The sequence below is a fragment of the Mustela erminea genome, chromosome 16 (genome assembly GCF_009829155.1).
Source record: "Mustela erminea isolate mMusErm1 chromosome 16, mMusErm1.Pri, whole genome shotgun sequence".
NCBI classification, from domain to species: domain Eukaryota; kingdom Metazoa; phylum Chordata; class Mammalia; order Carnivora; family Mustelidae; genus Mustela; species Mustela erminea.
Window position 1 is genome coordinate 46,557,629 of NC_045629.1, and position 18,519 is coordinate 46,576,147.

An 18,519-nucleotide genomic window follows, 5' to 3' on the forward strand; every position below is an offset into this window, starting at 1 on the left:
TCACTCCTTGTTCATTCATTAGCTGGAATATTTCTGTAAAGAGAAATTTTCCCTCATACGTGATTTGCTTACCCAGTGGTACTTGTGACCTGGGTGAATATACTTGGTTTTGTTATTTATCAGTTGTCCCAATGGCGAGTTGGTCTGTCATTCTCTAATGGTGACCAGTGAAGGTTTTTTTGTTTGCTTGTTTGTTTTTATGTAACACATGAAGTCATGAAAAGAGGCCTATTAGGAGAAGAGCTGGGGGTGTCCAATTGAAAAGTAAACTATCTTGATATATTTTACCAGTAAGCCTAAAGAAAACCTTAACCTATTATTCCATACCCTTTTGAGACTTTCAAAGGGAAAAAAATAAAAACTTTATCTAAAAAGCTTGTACATTTTAGTTAATATCCTTATTGATGCTCAAATTGTACTATCTTTGGGCAGTGGGAGCCCCTTCAGGTTGGCCCCCGGGGTCTTTTGACAGAACCATGGCTTCTTGGCTGTCTCGTTGACAGGATCCTTGATGCTCCTCTTGTCCATTTATAATCCCAGACCCGGAATCAGCCATTTCTTCAAGGAGCACTGCTTCCTTTAGGTGGAGACCATATCTAGATTTCCACGGTTGGAGAACATAATTCTTTTTAAGCAGGGCTCCGCATGTTTGAAGACTGTTTTGACTCGAATGAAAGGAGTTAATGCTTGCATTCCAACTTTAAAACTCTAAATATACCAAAGCCACACTCTGAGACCTCAAGTGGGGGTTGGAATGATCTAGTTCTGTCATTTTCGCTGGTCTTCATCGCTGTATTAAGATCTTCGTAGCATGTAATAATGTATGCTGCTCTTTTGTCCCTGTCTTATTGGGAATCTACACTGACATAATAACATGTTGCCTTTCACTTCCTATCAGATTCTAAGCCAGATGGCTTTTCTCCCAGGCTGAATAGTCTCAGGGTGACCTCTGTGGACGCATCCTCTGGGGGCTCTTGTTGGTAGAAAATAAATGTTCTTTTTTTTTTTTTTCTCCTCTAAAAACGAACACATATTATTAGCCGGATATGTAGTTTCTCAAACACTACTGAGACGGAGGATGGATGAGTTACCAGATACTGGAATCATTCCCTGGGTTAATCTAACCTCCAGTTTCCCAACCAAACCATAGCAAAACCTTAGAAAGCAATGCTTAAGACAGGGGTCACACAAACTCTATTAGTTCATAATGCTCTATGATCTTTGGTATTTTTTTCCATGGTGCCCATGGGTCAAACGAAATACCTAACTGTCCATTGCATTTTAAGTAGTCAGGTCCAAACAACTTAAGAGTAGAAGTGAGTGTGATACCTGCCACTTCTTGCTGTGTTTTCCTTGGAATTTAAAAAAAATCCCACAGTGCCCCCTTGAGTCGCTGCATTCCGTTACAGGGTACCCTAAGCACCCTCCTTTTTGGACATCGTGGTAGAAATCACGCTCTGAATATATGTTACGCAATACCACATTCTCTCCCCTGCCTCCACCAAAATTTGGCCCTAAAAGGAAAAATGTGTTAAATACCAAACATGTAGATTATAGAAACAGATTTTCTTCACATTAAAATTTATGCAAATCGAGATTTAAAAACTCTTTTAATCTGTCTTGCTAATACTAGTAAAGATTGGAATCATAGTAATTCCTACTATTTAGTTAAATCCCAGAGTAGGGAACGTGATTCCTTTGGAGTCCGAGCACTCCAAAAGCAGTGAGATTACTATTTAGCCCAAATGGCATCTCACTGACTTGAGTAATGTAGGAAAATTCCTATTTAGGGATAAATAGGAAAATTTTAAACTTCCTAGAGCCTGTTGTGCCATGCCATTTTGTGGGTGCTAATCCAGATTAACATTATATTCGGGTTTATTGTGTTGATTTCAGAAAGGATTTTGCTGTGTGGCACCTTGCTTTGAGTTTGAGTGGTTGAAGAACACAGTTAAGAAAATGGCAGTGGGGGCACCTGGGTGGCTTAGTCCGTTAAATGTCTGCCTTCAGCTCAGATCATGATCCCAGCCCTGGGATCTTGCCCCTGAGCCGACATCAGGGCTCCCTGCTCAGTGGGGAGCCTGCTTCTCTCTCTCTCCCTCTGCCCCCCCCCCCCACCTCTGCTCTGTCTTTCTGATAAATAAATAAAATGTTAGAAAGAAAGAAAAAGGGTGGGGGGAAGTCAGTGACCCAGTGGAAGCCAGATTATCTCCCTGGCAGCCATTTCCGCTGAGGGACCGGAGATTAACAAAAGGCTGACCTTGTGAGATTAGGGACGGGGGGTGGGAGGTTGGGGTACCAGGTGGTGGGTATTATAGAGGGCACGGATTGCATGGAGCACGGGGTGTGGTGCAAAAATAATGAATACTGTTATGCTGGAAATAAATAAATAAATAAATAAATAAATAAATAAATAAAAAGGGAAAAAAAAAAAAAAAAAAAAAAAAAAGGCTGACCTTGGGCTGTCAGAAAAGCCACAACACAAATTCCTGTTTGGCTGAGGTGGTTGGGGTTGGGTGGGATTTAATAGTGATCCTAACAACTTTCAGAATTTGTGCATAAAAAATCTTCTGCTTTTTCCCCTCCTCCTCTTGTTTTTAAAAATCAGGCATTTCTGCCTAGGTTGGCTATGGTTAGAAACAGGTTCCTGACGATGTAACACAAGTCCCTTTATTCTCCCCCCTCCTCCCCTCCGCTGTAGAGAGAGGTAAAGGGAAGGGAATAAACCAATTGCCAACAGGAGAGATTTTTAGTTAGACTTCAGAAGAAGGTCCTTCATGCTGGAGAAGCTAGACTGATGGCAAGATGAATCACTGATTGCTGTCTTGCAGAGTCTGTTTTTTGGGTTTTTTTTTTGTTTTTTTCAGATTCTTGAGGAATCTTGAGGAAAGGTCATCACTTTCAGAAACAGTTTAAGAGAGGGCTTCCCCCAGAAGACGAGTTACTAGGCTGGCTCTCAAGCTCTCTTCAAGTCTTGGCCATTTCGGATTCATTAAACACACTTCACCAGCAACACATAACCTTTCATCATACCTCTGCCTGTAGCAACCAGAGGGTCCAGAAGCAGTGGTGGGTTGGAGAGGGCAAGGTTCTTCAAGAAGAGGACTTTCTGTAGAGTTTGAAACAGTAGCCTGTGGGTTAGACTCAGAAACTTCTGGCATACCACATCCTGGAATCCAAAAAGGGGGGTCTTTCTTGTAACATTTCAGTGGTAGGTCTCCTTTTGCCTTGCAGCTTAATAGTTTGTATGATCTCTCCTCCTTAAGCTTCTCCCACCCAGCCTTTAATTTTAAAAGCCCAAGACAACTGAGAAGTTGATAGACATTTGGCAAAATCTCAGAGAAGCAGAGAGAGTAATTAGACGATCTCCAGAGTTAAGGTTCCTGTGAGGATGGAGATGCTCAGGGTCTGATCAGGGCAACAGTTGAGAGAGTGTGAGGACGAGGGAAAGGATTTGAGAGAGCTGGAGGAGGTAGAAATGAAAGTTGATCATTGAGGGGCTGTGGAGTGAGATGATTCTCAGGGGTATCTCTTGTGTATGACTGTACCTGAAACATAAAAAACCCCTCACTCTGAGGCTAGGACAAGACCTTGGAAATTACCTGGCCCAGCCACCTTCCAGTGTGCTGTCTCCACAGCTGTTGCCACAGATGCCATCTACCTGAATAATTCCAGTGATGCTCTGCTTTTTGCATCTCTTAACACCTCCCCGGTCCGTGGCTTTGGGAACACAGCTTTTCCCCATACACTTGAGTAGCGGTCGCCATCTGCCAGGATCTAAGCTGGGTGCTTCATGTAAATGAGCTCATTTTGTTTCCCAAGGTCCCTTGAAGAAGGTTCTCCTAATCCCTGTACACAGGAGAGTGACCCCCGGTCACTTCACAAGATGACAGGGCTCATGAGAGGCAGGAGGGACAGTGTGCCCTGAGCAGCCTGGCTTCTGTCTGTTCTTATGCAACCCTTTCCCCCTAGACTGTCGTCTGCTGAGATGGCAGCCAGGACCAGGGCTTCTCAGCACCGGTGCCTGGCACAGGCCTCCCTGGGGCAAGGAGTGAAGCAGCCACACGGCTCATTCTCAAGGAGAGTCGCAAACTTGAGAAGCAGTGGGACTTTTTAATTTCGCTCGCTTACTTTTGCGTTTTCTTAGCACAGTGGAAGGGATGGGAGGGTGACTGAGGAGAGTCGGAAGAAAAGCACAGGTTTAAAGGAACCTTTATAACAGCGAGGCAGCTGCCTCCTTCAGAGTTGTGCTGCTGAACAGTCCACTTCTGGTGACGCAGCCCCCAGCATCCTGATTCCTGCTGTGTGCACACAGCTGCAGGGGTGTCCACCTGCCGGTCTGAGCGGAAAAGGCTGGTGCACGAGATTTCCTCCTGAAAGCTCTTACCTGCTTTCACGTAGTTTCCACGGTTCTAGCTGACATTATATGACATTAACTCTGCTCATACTGCTTCCCCCCATTAGTAAAATACAGCACTTTAAAAAACATCCTGGTCTGCTAGAAATTATCTGTGACCCATACCGCTTTTTAGTCCTTTAATCCAGCAAGCATCTGGAGTGGTCAGTCAACACATAGATATTTGAAACCTAAAAGTTCTGGAAGAACACTTCAGACAAACCCAGTTTTCCTTGTGACCTTGGATAAGAGGATATTAATTAATTGTAACCCTTCTATAATAATAGCAAGCAAAAGCAACTTATAGTAGTTTTATGGTGAATTGAGGATATAGTTTACCTCTGTTTTCATTGTATTTTACTTTAAAACACGTGCAGAAGTTGACTGACGTATCACTCATGTCCGCAGTAGAGTTCATAATGATTTTTACTCTAAGCAAAGGAGACATTGGGTTTTATTTTATTTATTTTATTTTTTTAAAGATTTTATTTATTTGACAGAGAGAGATCACAAGTAGGCAGAGAGGCAGGCAGAGAGAGAGAGAGAGAGAGAGAGAGAGAGAGGAGGAAGCAGGCTCCCTGCTGAGCAGAAAGCCCGATGCGGGACTTGATCCCAGGACCCTGAGATCATGACCTGAGCCGAAGGCAGTGGCTTAACCCACTGAGCCACCCAGGCGCCCTGGATTTTATTACTTAAGAAAATTTTCTGGGTATATATCTTAATGAAGCAATAAGAAAAATGTATAAGATGTTCGTGCAGCATCATTTTTAACAGCAAAAGTAAGTATCAAAGTGCATTGTCGAATAACTGGGGAGTGGTTTGGTAAAATAAGGGTCCATCCCCTTGACAGAATGTCTTTATTGTCATAGAAATTATTATGAACTACAGACGTAGTAACGGAAGAAAGGCTTGTGATGTTTTAAAAAGGGGAATACGGAAGTTTGTATTGCAATTAACAGCTAGGAAAAAACCAAGCTCGTAGGCACAAATTAGATTGTAATAGAAAATTAAACATTGATTCGTTGGATGCTGGAAATCAAAGCAGGAGACATTTCTCCCTTTTCCACTGATGTGAGGGAGGAAGGGGGGTGTGTAGGGAAGGGGGAACTGGGTAAAATGGGAAAGAAGCTGAGATGTGAGGCAGTGAGCAGTTCTACAGCTGCCTTGGCAGCCTCTGGAAGGAATGGTGTAGAATTGTTAAGGAGATGGCGCGGTAGGTGGCGTCGCACGGTCAGGCTGGGGGATCAGGCTGGGGGAACGCCGGGGAAGCAGCCGGGCTGTTTTCCAGAAGGTTCCCGTGGTGATGCATGCCAGCCATTTCTTCCATCTCCTCTGTAGTTAAATTAGGTATTTTTATTTTAGAAAAAAGTATAGGCTTTTAAAGATGTATTTATTTAGATACAGTTTTTTTAAGCATTAGATACTTAAGTGCTCAGAAGGTTCTTAACGTTCAGTCTCAGCTGCTGTATTATTTTGGTATGTCCAGACCAAATACCTCGCTAGTGAGAGTTTTTGACCCAGTTTGAACTATTTGAAGTATGAGTTCTATATTATGAGTATAATCTATAAAAGAACTTGAATTCTCTGCTGAGAATTAAGAGAAATAATGACTTCCTCCTATAATATCAAACAAGTACAATTTATAGTAGTTTTGCAGTGAATTGAGGATAAAATCCTCTGTCTTGCTTTTGGAAATGATTCCGTTGGCTGGCAGGGCTCGGCAGGGGGATTTCTCACTAGAACCTCCTAAAATCTGCTTACCTCATCTCCTGGTGGGTTGGATTCACTGGATACAAGATGCCGCCAGTTGTAAGTTGCACCATTATTTTAGATGCTGTCGATTACAAGACAAAGCCTAAATTTAGATGTTCAAGTGTACAGAAACATGTACCTTAGAATTTTAAAAATGCAGTTATGTGTATGTCTTTACTTATTTATATTATTGGTGAGGATATTTATTTATATTATTGGTGAGGATATTTTTCAAAGTTTGAAAATAGTTAATCTAGATTCCTTAAAGATAACCCAGACTTTCTGTTTGTGATAACCCCGTGCCACGTGCCCAAATGGTTATTTCAGTTAATTGTGAAGACTTGTGAGTCCACTATCTCCCCTTTGCTGTTAGGCGTGCATAAAGGCAGCTCCTCTAAACAGGCAGGTGTGGTGTGACCAATTTAAGACAAGCATTAATTTAACGGCTGCCTGTTTTAAACAAGATACATTGTGGACTGTTACGGGGTTTAACAAATGGTGAAGAAGAGAAAATTTTGACTTCCTGTGAGTAATTGAAATGGACCTTTGGAAGAGTTCCCTAAGTGCCTCTAAATGCTGAGGTGGTTGTAAGGCTGTGTAATTTCACATCTGACAGTAGCCTGTTTCCAAGGGCCAGATTCAGGGTAGTGCTTTCCCTTAGAACAGGCAAAGGCGAACTTTCTCTATAAAGAGCCAGAGAGTCAATATTTTAGGCTTTGTGAGCCATATGGTGTCTGTCGTAACAACTCAGCCCTACTGGTGTAGTGTGAGACCAGCTGTAGGTAATCCATACGTGAGTAAGTGTGGCTGTGTGCCCATCGAACTGCATTTATGGATGCTGAAATTTGAATTTTATGTAATTTTCACATATCACAAAGCGTTTTTTTTTTTTTTTTTTTCCTTTAAACCATTAAATGTTAAGAACTGTTCTTACGTCGCAGGCCACACGAAAAACAGGTGCCAGGCCAGAGTTGGCCCACAGAGTTCAGAGACCTCTGCCTTAGTGGGAATTTCAGCCAAGTTTTCTAGGCATTTGTAGGACAACTATTTGAACCATCCTGAGGAATTTAATGGTCCTGGCTTTTGGCCTTGAAAGACCTCCGAGTTGAATTTTCCCCTCCTGCAAGTGAGTTGGCATAGAGCAGCCCCTAATCCTTTGGCTCTTGCAAAGGATATCTCTTTCCTGAGAAAGTTACAGTTCTCCCATATTTCTGATTTTGTCTGTGGATTTGAATCAGGCTTATATTTAACAAACTATAGTAGAAAATCAATATAAGAATAATTTGCTTGTAAAACGGTCACTAAAATTTTGTAAGAGTAGTTAAAGCTGTTACATGCATTGTCATTCACTTTTTTACAAAGATTTGTTCCATAAATGGTGGTTTTTAGTTTATCGTCAAAAAAGAATAGTACATACTTCCTTTCTTCTTTCTCTCTCTCTCTCTCTCTCTCTCCTTCCCCTTCTGTTCTTTCTTGCTATATCCATCTCTGTGTCTAGCTATCCATTCGTGTATGGAGTGAAAACTATATCCCAGTTAATTTCCATTTTGGCTACTTCTGGGTCATTTTAACACTTGGAGTGTGTCCAGTAGCACAGGCCGTCTCATCGTGTCCATAAATGCGTGGAATAAAGAGTTGAGCCTCTGTCCATGCCTGTACTACTGTCCACTAAGCACGTTGTGAGAGAGAGACGGTTACGGCCCCTGTTTATAGATGGAGAAAAGTAAGGGTTTAAGAGGTTAAGTGGTGGGCCCGAGGCCTTGGAGCTGGGATGGGTAGACCCAGATGGTCTCCACAGCCCAGGCTCTCAGCCACTACCCCAGTGGGCACCAGGCTTCTCGATACGGTGGCAAAGAGGAAAAAAACAGTGTGTGTGTGGGACTGTCTTGTGACTGGACACCGGCTGAGAAGGTCCTCGCTTCCCCATGGAAGAGAAGCAGATAACCGGTCCGCTGGTTCAGGCCTCGTCCGTTTCGGTTAGTGTGGTGTCCTCAGTGCCCACACACAATGGGATCCACTCTCATTGACGAAATGAACCAGAGTATTTAACAAATCGTCTGTCTCGCTCTCTTCTTGATCTCTGTCGGAGGAAATCGCTTAGGTTATGTGAACTAGATCAGCTCTGAGCCCGTACCCCCAACCACCCAGCCAGCAGTCATCCCGAGAGAGCACTCTGCGGGGCTCACTCCATTTCTTCCTCGTCGCCGTGGCCAGTGAGCTGGGAGTCCTCTCTCAACTTGTTAGCGTTTAGTCTCTTAGGTCTTTTCGGCTCTGTTTTCTCTTCCATTTTTTTTTCTCTCCGTTGCTGCCAGATCTAAATCATAAACCTGATTTGTCAACCCCTTATTTAAAAATCTTTGGGGGTTCTGCCATTCTTAACTGTAGCATTTCTTAGTGGTGATGTCCCCCACTTTGCTATGTAGATGGCCTTTGTGACTCGTGGGGTAATACTTAAATAAGTTTACCAGTGGTTTTATGTTTTTTTTTTTTTTTTTTGGTTTTGTTTTGTTTTTTGCCTTTTTTGCCTTTTTGGTATATAGGAACAGATCTAGGATTACCCCTAATATCAGTCTCAGCTGCTTGCGTTAAAAATTTTTCTTAAAACGAGAGGAGGCAGCAGAATTGTAACTTTGTCCTGCCAACTCTCTCTTACTTGTGAGGCAGCTTCGAGGGATTATTAATGGATATGTTGTGGCTGTGCTTTCATGAGTACCGGACCCCTTGCTTCCCACCCCGTAGCTCCCCAAAGAAGACAGCACAAGAGAAGTCTCCATTCCCAGTGGTATTTTCTGTAGTTTTTCATATTTTGTGGGTAGAAAAGGGCAGTTGATTTTGTAAACAGAATCTGTGTATGCCCACAGAGGAGAGTTCTCTCACATGAGAACGTTACCAAAGTTCCCAAAGGTCCCCCACAGCCCCCCAAAATGGTGAGGACCACTGGCTTCTGTGAAAGAAGGGGCCACTTTCCTGTCACTGCTTACAAGACCAGCTGGAATCATGCCCGTTGTTCCAGGCTCATCTCTGTAATGCCACTAAGGTTCTTAGCTCTCCAGACAGCAGACTGCCTACACCTTTACCTGGGTGCCTTGGTCTTTCATGACGCACAGTTTGCATGTGCCTTCCCCACCCCCCTTGGCTTGAGTGCGCTGCTAGGCTGACACAGGGCACCCTACTCCCAAAGGCAGCCTGTTACCTTCATGTTTGCCTCTTTGCCCCCTGCTGCCAATAGGAGCCAGGATGTACGTGGGCCAAGAGTGAGTGTGTGGATATGCTGTTTCAGCCAGACCTTACTTTGGGGTTTCAGAATTACAGCTCTGTGCCCACCCCTCTCGGGGTAAAAATGGCATCCATTTTTCATGGACAAAGAGTGGCTTTTGTCACCATTTAGTTATTTTGTTTAGATTTGGTAAAAGAGGAGATAGAAGGTAGGGATGGCAGATCCTGCTGTAGGGGGACATGAGTGGGCTGTTGCGGGGGGAGGTTCTTGCCATAACCGTAGCTGCTTTCATATTCAAGAACAGGAGTATCTTCAGGATTCTTCAGAGAGGGGCGGGTTCAGATAGCTGTTAGTTCACTGACCTTCCCTTACAGGCTGTGTGCTTCCACAAGTAGAGCCCAAAGCAGCTTCAGTTTTAGCTTCGAACATGTTCCGCTACCGCCAGAGCTGAGAAGGGGAAGAAAACGTCTTTTCTAACCAAGTAAATAAATATGTACATAGATGACTTACTGGTATCACTTACTTGAGGAGAGCATGTAGCTGAACTAGTTACATAAAATGATTCTCTCTCTCTCTCTCTCTTTTTTTTTTTTTTTTTTAAGTATTTTATGTATTTATTAGAGTAGCAGGAGCATGAGAGAGAGCACTAGTAGGGGGATGAGGGAGAGGGAGAAGCAGGGTCCTCCTGAGCAGGAAGCCTGACGGAGGACTCCATCCCAGGACCCTGAGATTACGACCTGAGCCGAAGGCAGATGCTGAACTGACTGAGCCACCAGGTGCCCCTAAGATAATACTGTCTTCATTACCTTGCTGTAGTTGGGGAATTATTGCCATTCACTGAAAACCCAAATGCTGAAGCCTGTACTCCATGTTAGGTGTGTTAACTCCCTTAGATCCTTAAAACGCCGCTTGGAAGGAAGCCTGTGATGGTCTTCATTTTACAGATATGCAAACTGCAATTCAGGCAGATTCAGTAATGGAGGACCATAAATCACAGAAGACCTTTGAACTGAGGTCTTGTGTTGGACTGTCCACCACCATATTACCTCTAGAATTTGATCATGGCCACACATCTGCTGAGTGATAGAACTCAGATTTGAACACCCTTCTGCCCAAGAACCAGTTCTGAGAAAGGGATATGGAAATATAAGACTCTCACCTTCTAGAAACTTTTTGAAGAGGAGAAAGGTAAATGTATATTAGACGGTTAATAGTATAGAATTATCAATAATTTAGTTGATAAATTACATAAGTGCTTCAGGAAAGTGATTTTATGTCTTGAGTTCAGAGGGCTATGTTATAATGACTGCCATTTCCAGTGTGATTCTTGGGACTTTTTTTTTTTTTTTTAAGATTTTATTTATTTGACAGAGATCACAAGTAGGCAGAGAGGCAGGCAGAGAGAGACGGGGGAAGCAGGCTCCCCACTGAGCAGAGACCCCCCCGATGCAGGGCACGATCCCAGGACCCTGAGATCATGACCCGAGCCGAAGGCAGAGGCTTTAAAACACTGAGCCACCCAGGACTTCTTAGGACTTCTTCAATCTACAAGGAATCTGGAAATCTGTCATCGTACTGTTTTTGTTCCAAGAATTTACTGTCCTGTAATTGTGTGGCATGAAGATGGGGAGAAGAGTGTCGTCGAGGCTGGACTGTTTCAGATCTCCGTCTTAGAAGTGAACCTAACTTGGGCCTTGGGTTGTTTGGGTTTATATGGAGCAACGTGAGAAAGAAATGCATTCCAGGAGAGAAAAATCAGGAGCCGGAGTGGGATTGGTAATGAGGTGCTGTGCCTGGGAGATCTGGGAGTAGATCAGGTCGGGTAGAGGCAGATACTGGGCTGAGCAGTTGGGTAGGACGGACCAGGGTGTGAGCAGCACAGAGGGTGTGGTAGTAAGTGAGGGAATTGCTCATTTTCCCATCACACACGTGTATCCGTGGGGCTACTTCTGGGCACCATAGTTCCCTAGTTCCCACTGGTGCACAGGGTGTGCTGCATTGTGCTTTAATATGGAGTTCGGAGCTCAGAGGACCGGAGAAGACTCCCGGGCAGGGGTGCGGCCGATCCTGATCACCGTCTCCAGGTGAGCACATTTCACCCGAGATACTAACTTCAGCCCGCACCATATTCCCCTGTTGCTTTGTTTGTGTCTGTACTGCACGGGGTCCAGACCCTGCCACCCTTCTCTTGCTTTTGAGAGTCACAAACCTGGCAAGTTGGCTCATCTGCAGGCCCCTGCAGAAGCTCCTGTCATGCCCACGGCTCGCCTGCCAGCCAGCGAGGCAAAAGGAGCGATGTGGCCCTCAGCCTGCCCCCTATCTTCAGGTTGAAAGTCGCCCCTGGATGACGGACGTCCTCTTCCCTTTAACACTGCCACGAGTACTCTTTCAGTTTTTTAAGTTTCTAGTCGTCATCTGTGTTGTCAATGTGGTATTTCACGTGCATAGCTAGAGCTCATGGCATTGAAAGACTGATTTCTCCCTAATTGCCCTGCCTGTCTCTTACCTCTCACCCCAGCAGTGAGCACCGCTCACTTCCTTTTCCTGTTTCTTCTAGTGTTTGCCTCTATTTTATTTTATTTTATTATTTTATTTTATTTGTTTTTAAAATTTTATTTATTTGACAGAGAAACAGTGAGAGGGGGAATACAAGCAGGGTGAGTGGGAGAGGGAGATGCAGGCCCCCTGCCGAGCAGGAAGCCCAATGAGGGGGTCAGTCCCAGGACCCTGGGATCGCGACCTGAGCTGAAGGCAGACACGTAAACGGCTGAGCCACCCAGGCGCCCCTTGCCTCTGTATTTAAAAAAATAATGTCTACATTGCTATTCGATAATCTGTTCAAGATCTCTTTTGACTGCTTATTGTTGAACAGGATTTTACTCTCCTCCTCATGTTGTCCGCCTCCTTGTCCTTCTCCTATCATACCAGATTTTCCGGTGCTGTCTTCAGTGTTTACCTTTGACAAGGCACATACGTATGGTTCGGTGCAGAGCTCTGGGATAGACATTCTCTTACATGGTGTTGGATTTTTCCCAGCAAACATTTGCCTTGTTTTTTTAGCTGCCAAGTTTTTTACCTGTTACCTAAGTCCCCATCCTGTCTCTGTGGCTATGAGATCTGCCAACTGCCTACTAATACTGACTCTCTCAGATCTGTCAGTTCTCCTTTCCTAGGGCTTCTCCTTCCCTAACCCAGGGTAGACAAGATGGCACACAGCTGTCATCCAGGTCACTGGTTTCATTTTAACGTACCACTTGTTAGGGTGCAGGCCAGCAAGCTGACTTCAGGTGCGATTTCCCACGTGCCTCTTCTGACCCCCGGTTTTGGACCTCCGAATCTCCAGGGATGGTTCTTTGAGAATCTGATGAAAGCTCTGAACACTCTTCCCGGGAAATAAATGCACAAACACAAAATTTGGCCTGTTGTCTTGTGAATGTCTGAAGACATTTGTGTAACTTACATGGAACAATTTGGATGATGTCATCTTAGCAACTATAGAGTTCCAAATAAGCCTTCACCTTCAGTGTGCCTAAGCTCTAATAGCATAAGTCCAACTTTAACCATAGTATCCAAAAATCTCCTATTTTTACCAATAAATAGTTCTTTTCTCTTGAGCATTTTTATCATTTCTTAGTATGATGGAATGAATTTGTTTTCCAAGCTTTAATCACTGGTGGATGTATGGCCAGCTGGAATCGCTTCTCTGTTACATTTTGCAACCTTTGATATTAATTTCTTCTCCCTCCAACTGTTCTATATATCGATGTAGCTAGGAAAATGAAGTTCGTTCTGGTAACACTGAGTATTTGTTGAGTTGAATTGAAATGACTGAGGAGTTGCCTTTCCCACAAGCACACTGTAACCGAGCAAGAGAACTCCCAGTTAAAGAGACACTCCAGACAGAGTCTAATCTTCCTAATGAACCGCTGCCTTCTGGGGTCATTGGCAAGAGGGATTTTTCCATCTGCAAGGAATAAAGTTACACTTTCACACAGTCACTCCATGGTTGAGCTCCTATTAAGACAGACTGCAAGGGACGGTACTTAGATTAGAATTTCATTGTATTGAATATTGCTTCAAGTAAAGTGGTCTGTGGCTGAGATTTGTAATGTGTCTTTGTTTGCCGACTTACTGAGTAGCTGCCATGTACCAGACAGTGACTTCCTTTTGAAGTAGGCTGTGACCTATATTCTTAGTCCTGAGAGATTACTTTTTAGCCATTCATTATGAATGACTAAATTTCGAAAAGTGGAAGATGGAGTTTAAATGCCAACTTCTAAAAATGTCAGAATAATCGGATTTCAACCAGTTTTGTTGTATGGCATCTTAACTAGCATGTTCTGTCTTAATTGACCCTAGTGCAGTTTTCTCGGATTTCCAAGTACTTCATTGATCTTAGTAGGAAAGGACAAGAGGAAGTGTTTCCAGTCAGTATCGACAGCCTATAATAGAGGAAGTATGGTGGCCCTGATGGCACCAACCCCTTCCTTGAAATTGTCAATAATATTAACATCATTTATATTTTAAAAAGATGACATCGTTTCAGAATGTAAATCTTGTACTCCATTTGGACAACTGTCAGTGAAAAGAGCATGAGGTACTGTGTGAAGACCATTCTTCGGGCTGCATTTAGTATGTGGTGGTGAGGAAGCGGAGACAGGTGAGGCGGTCACAAGCCCTGGTGAAAGGACAGACTCTTCTGTCTGTAAGATGCCATACACCAGGCATCTTGACTTTGGGTAAAGAGTCCGAGGCTGTAGGATATTTGAGACAAAAGCCAATATTGGGATATTAAAATTCCGACATAAAGTGAAACTTTAAAACAAGTTTGAAGGGGCGCCTGAAGGGGTGCCTGGGTGGCTCAGTTGGTTAAGCATCTGCCCTCAGCTCTGGTGATGATCCCAGGGTCCTGGGATGGAGCCTTGTATCAGGCTCCCTGCCCAGCAGGGAGCCTGCCTGTCCCTCTCCCTCTAGGCCCACCCCCGCTTGTACATGTTACCTCCCTCTCTCTCCAATACTTTTATAAATAATTAAAACAAGTTTGAAGATAAATTGCAAGAAGCAGTGACAAACTACCTAACTCAATGTGAACCCATTTTGACAAACAAAAGGCAAAGCCTGGGTGGCTCAGTTGGTGAAGTGACTGCCTTCAGCTTGGGTCATGATCCTGGAGCCCTGGGATTGAGTCCCACATCGGGCTCCCTGCTCAGTGGGGAGCCTGCTTCTCCCTCTGACCCTCCCCCACTCTTGTGCTCTCTCTCCCTCTTTCTCTCTCTCAAATAAATCTTAAAAAAAGGCAAAGTTACAGTACTTCTTTTTCTTTAAAAAAAAAAAAGTCGTGTTTAATCTTCTGTGTACATTTTGCAGAATCTTGAGTGTTGCATTTTGCTGGGGAAAAAGAATAAATTGGATGCAGCGGCTGATTTCAGTCCCTTTTAAGTAGCTCCGCTGTGTTTGAGGGTAATATCTCCAAGGGTAATCGTAGATATGAATCAGGTAATTGTTTAATGAGGCTGAGGAGCATAGTGCTGGAGCTCAGTCATGCAAAATTTAGTATTTCTAGTTTCGCTCACAGCTGTGCTGCGGGCTGTAAGTTACCGTATCTAATGTGCGCGCATGCATACACACACACACACACACACACACACACACACAAACATACACAAACGCCAGTGTGCAGACTCAGACTCAGGGAAGGAAGCTGTGGCTTTGTTGTAGAGAATGCTGCTGCCACACACTGGGTGAAGGGCCTTTGGGTGGAAGATGGGGCTCTGTTCATGCTCTGACCCCCGCCCCCTCTCATTGGGGTCCCAGCAGGCGCTCTGCCTTCAGACTGCCCAGCCTTGGCCTGTGTGCTCACCTGTCTACCCGCAGCGCCGCCTCGTCTTTCTGGGCCTGATCCCTCTTCCCCAGACGCCTAAAGTGTTCCCTGTATGTTCTTTGATGTCTTGTTCACACCCACGCATTGATCATGCCCGATTTTACGGCTTTGCCTCTGGTCCTCTGTTAATCATTCTTTCTGCAGTCTTCTCTGTTCCAATGACTGGGTGGTTTCTGTCTCCTAATTGGACCCTTACCCGTGCCAGCGTCCTCTGCCTGCAATGCCAGGCTGCACTTGGCAGTCGTGTGCACGTACAGAGTGTCCCATGGCCAGCCCAGGCGATGCTTCACTCATTCATTCCACCAGCATTGGAGTTCTGTACCCAGTACGCACTGAGCCCGACTCTGGCATTAAGAAAGACTGGGCTTCAGCTCAGCAGGGGCTCCGAGACTGGGAGAAGAGGAGAAGAAGTCGTCAAGTGGGTTAAAGTAGAGAGGTAGGAGTGGGTGTGTGTCTGTGTCTGGTATTGCTGGGAATAGCGGATGACAAAAACTTAGAACAAAAAACTTCAAACGTGAGTGTGTACCTCTGGAAGCTAAAAGGATAAATAAACGAAAATGCAAACATTGATAAATATTTACCGTTTTCAGTGTAAGTGATGTCCATAATTTTGTTCTTTTCCATTTGTGAATGTTCTTTGTCTTCGCACAAAGCACTTGAGGTGGGTAAGGTTTTCATTTATCTCATCTCTGAATGCCTAAGGGCAGGGACTGTCCTTTTCTTAATTACCTTGTACCCACAGTGCCTGCTGTCTTCTAGTAGGTGCCTAGTAAATGGTAGTTGACTATACTACTCGGCTGATTATGTGGAGTTCATATGCCCCGGTTGGTTTTTTACTACAGAATTAGTCGGTGTTTCCTTACGTTGCCAGTTCATGAACCATTCCAGGCACTTGTTTTTGTACTTGAGATGTGAACAGGAAGGTTGTCAGTCAGCACAAGTGCTGTTCCTCTTCAGCCATTTATGGATGGTATCGCCCATCTCAGGTGTGCTTCGAGCAGTGTTAACTACTCTGTAGACCTCCAAATCTTTGGCATCCCTGTATTACAGGTGTAGAAATGGATGTGAAGTTAATTACTCGAGGCTCTGCTGAGAAAAGGTGGCCGATCTCCCCATGAGTGGTTCCCATGGTCAGTCAGGTGCCCACCCTCTTCGTGTGCACACGTAGACATCTCCCAGAAGCCTTTTTCCTTTCAAAAGACAGTTGCTTCCTTTCTAGTCCTAGAGACATAGCCCTTTGGCGCTCCAGGTACTTTGACATCCAGGCTCATGTGAGCAGGGTTAGAAAACCTAGAAGGGGCCAGAAGTCTCTTCCCACTTTCTCCTTTAAAAAGTCATCTTGTGGGACGCCTGGGTGGCTCAGTTGGTTAAGCGGCTGCCTTCGGCTCAGGTCATGATCCCAGCGTCCTGGCATCGAGTCCCACATCGGGCTCCTTGCTCGGCGGGGAGCCTGCTTCTCCCTCTGCCTCTGCTGCCACTCTGCCTGCCTGTGCACTCTCTCTCTCTCTCTGGCAAATAAATAAAATCTTATGTAGCCATTCATCAATTGATAGATGTTTTTTAAAAAAAAAGAAGCCGTCGTCTCGGGGCACCTGGCCGGCTCAGTCGGTTAAATGTCTGCCTTCAGCTTAGGTCGTGATCCCAGGGTTCTGGGATCGAATCCAGCATCGGACTGCCTGCTTCACACTCAACTCTTCCCTTCCCCTCCTCCCTGCTCATTTTCTGTCTCTTTCTTGCAAATAAATAAATAAAATCTTAAAAAAAAAAAAATGAACAAAAACGTCTCCTGGAAGTGTGGCCACTTGCTGTTGAGTTGAAATTTGGCACAGGTGATGACCAGCATTCCGTTCCGTGAGAGTCCCGTTGCTGTGAGAGCTCAGGGGAGCGGGGGTGCACGTGTGCGCGCTAACCCGGGTGTCTGCTGTGTGTCTTCTCAGGTGCTGTTACCGCCGTGCGATGACACCGCTGTGAATGGGGCTGCCAAGGAGCCGCCACCCCCTTACGTGTCTGCCTGAGCCCGCGAGCGGGGCGGGACTGAGCACAGCGACTTCAGTTCCGGACGTCGGAGCAATAGTCCTTTTTTTTCTCTTCTGGGATGAGCTCTCTGAGCTTCGTTGTTGCTGAAATGCTCCAGTTTTAAAATGTAGACGTTAAGTGAAACCCTCTTTAGTTTTAAGCATACACTGTGGCTAGAGCACGTTGATGGACTCAGTGTAGAGTCCTCTGGAGGGCGGCGCGCTGGGCTTCCGGCGTCCTCCCCGGGGTTCCCTTCCCAGCAGTCCGGATGAGCCCCCCGCGTCAGAGGCCGGGAGTTATCATCACACCTTCCCTTTGTGTTCCTTCTGTTTCGAGAGTGTAAAATAAAATGAGAATTAGATGATGCTTTTCTTAAGCCATTCCACCTTCACACCTTACAGAGCACGCGTGTCCATTGTGTGATTATTGCTCTAATGACGGAGTAGGTGTCCCTGTCTATATAAATAAAACGAGAATTTCCTTAAGATTCTTTAGGACTTAAATTCAGTGACAGTTTTGGATTTGCTGTTCAAGGATTCTGTCTGCGGGCGAAATTGAGACCTTTCAACAATTCAGGCAGTGACTCACAGCCACTCTCTGACGGCTGGTCTTAAACACCCACGGCTGGGGTCACGGATAGGCGGGTCTCACCTGTGTCACCGGAGAGGAGCTGATGCATTTAGTACTACTTGGTGCTCCCTTTCTGCTAGTTTATCATGCCCACCCTAGTCACTAAGGATTTATTTGCCTAAGTGTATGAAAAAAGATTTTCTTCTAATCTCCTTGCAAGGTATAGCATGCTATTTTGAAATTCCGAGTATGCCCAGTCATCTGTTCAAATGTAAAACGGTCTTCAGAGAAATGAGGAGAGGGGTGCTTTTCTTGTGGAATGTTCTTATCGCAACTACCAAATTTCAAGGAACTTTTATATATTCAAATGTGCAAAAGTCACAGCTCTCCTGGTTTTCATTGTTTTATTCATTGTTGAGTGTGCTGTAAATGAAGGCTTTGCAATTAAAGTGAGATTTGCCCACATCTGAGAAAGTAACCTTTTGATTTTGTGGTGATCGTGCTTAGGGACCTTTCCCACTCACATGTGGCCATGCAGACACAGTTTGGCCCAAGGAAGCACCTTTACAACTTGTTTCTCCCTCTCTCTCTCTCTCTCTCTCTCTCTCTCTCACACACACACACACACACACACACACATTTGTGTGTGTGTAATTTTTTACCTCCTGTTTCATTGCTGATAAAACG

The 18,519-nt window shown here is 44.8% G+C and overlaps 1 protein-coding gene across 1 annotated transcript in view; it reads left to right on the forward strand.

Moving 5' to 3' along the window:
• The window catches only part of LAPTM4B (lysosomal protein transmembrane 4 beta), a 75,027-nt gene extending 56,728 nt beyond the window's left edge, over window positions 1-18,299 (forward strand). The window contains exon 7 of the mRNA XM_032316118.1: window positions 17,184-18,299. Within this exon, the coding sequence (XP_032172009.1) occupies window positions 17,184-17,261 (78 nt within the window). The 3' untranslated portion in view covers window positions 17,262-18,299. The remainder of the gene's footprint in view (window positions 1-17,183) is intronic.
• The last annotated feature ends 220 nt before the right edge of the window (window positions 18,300-18,519 follow it).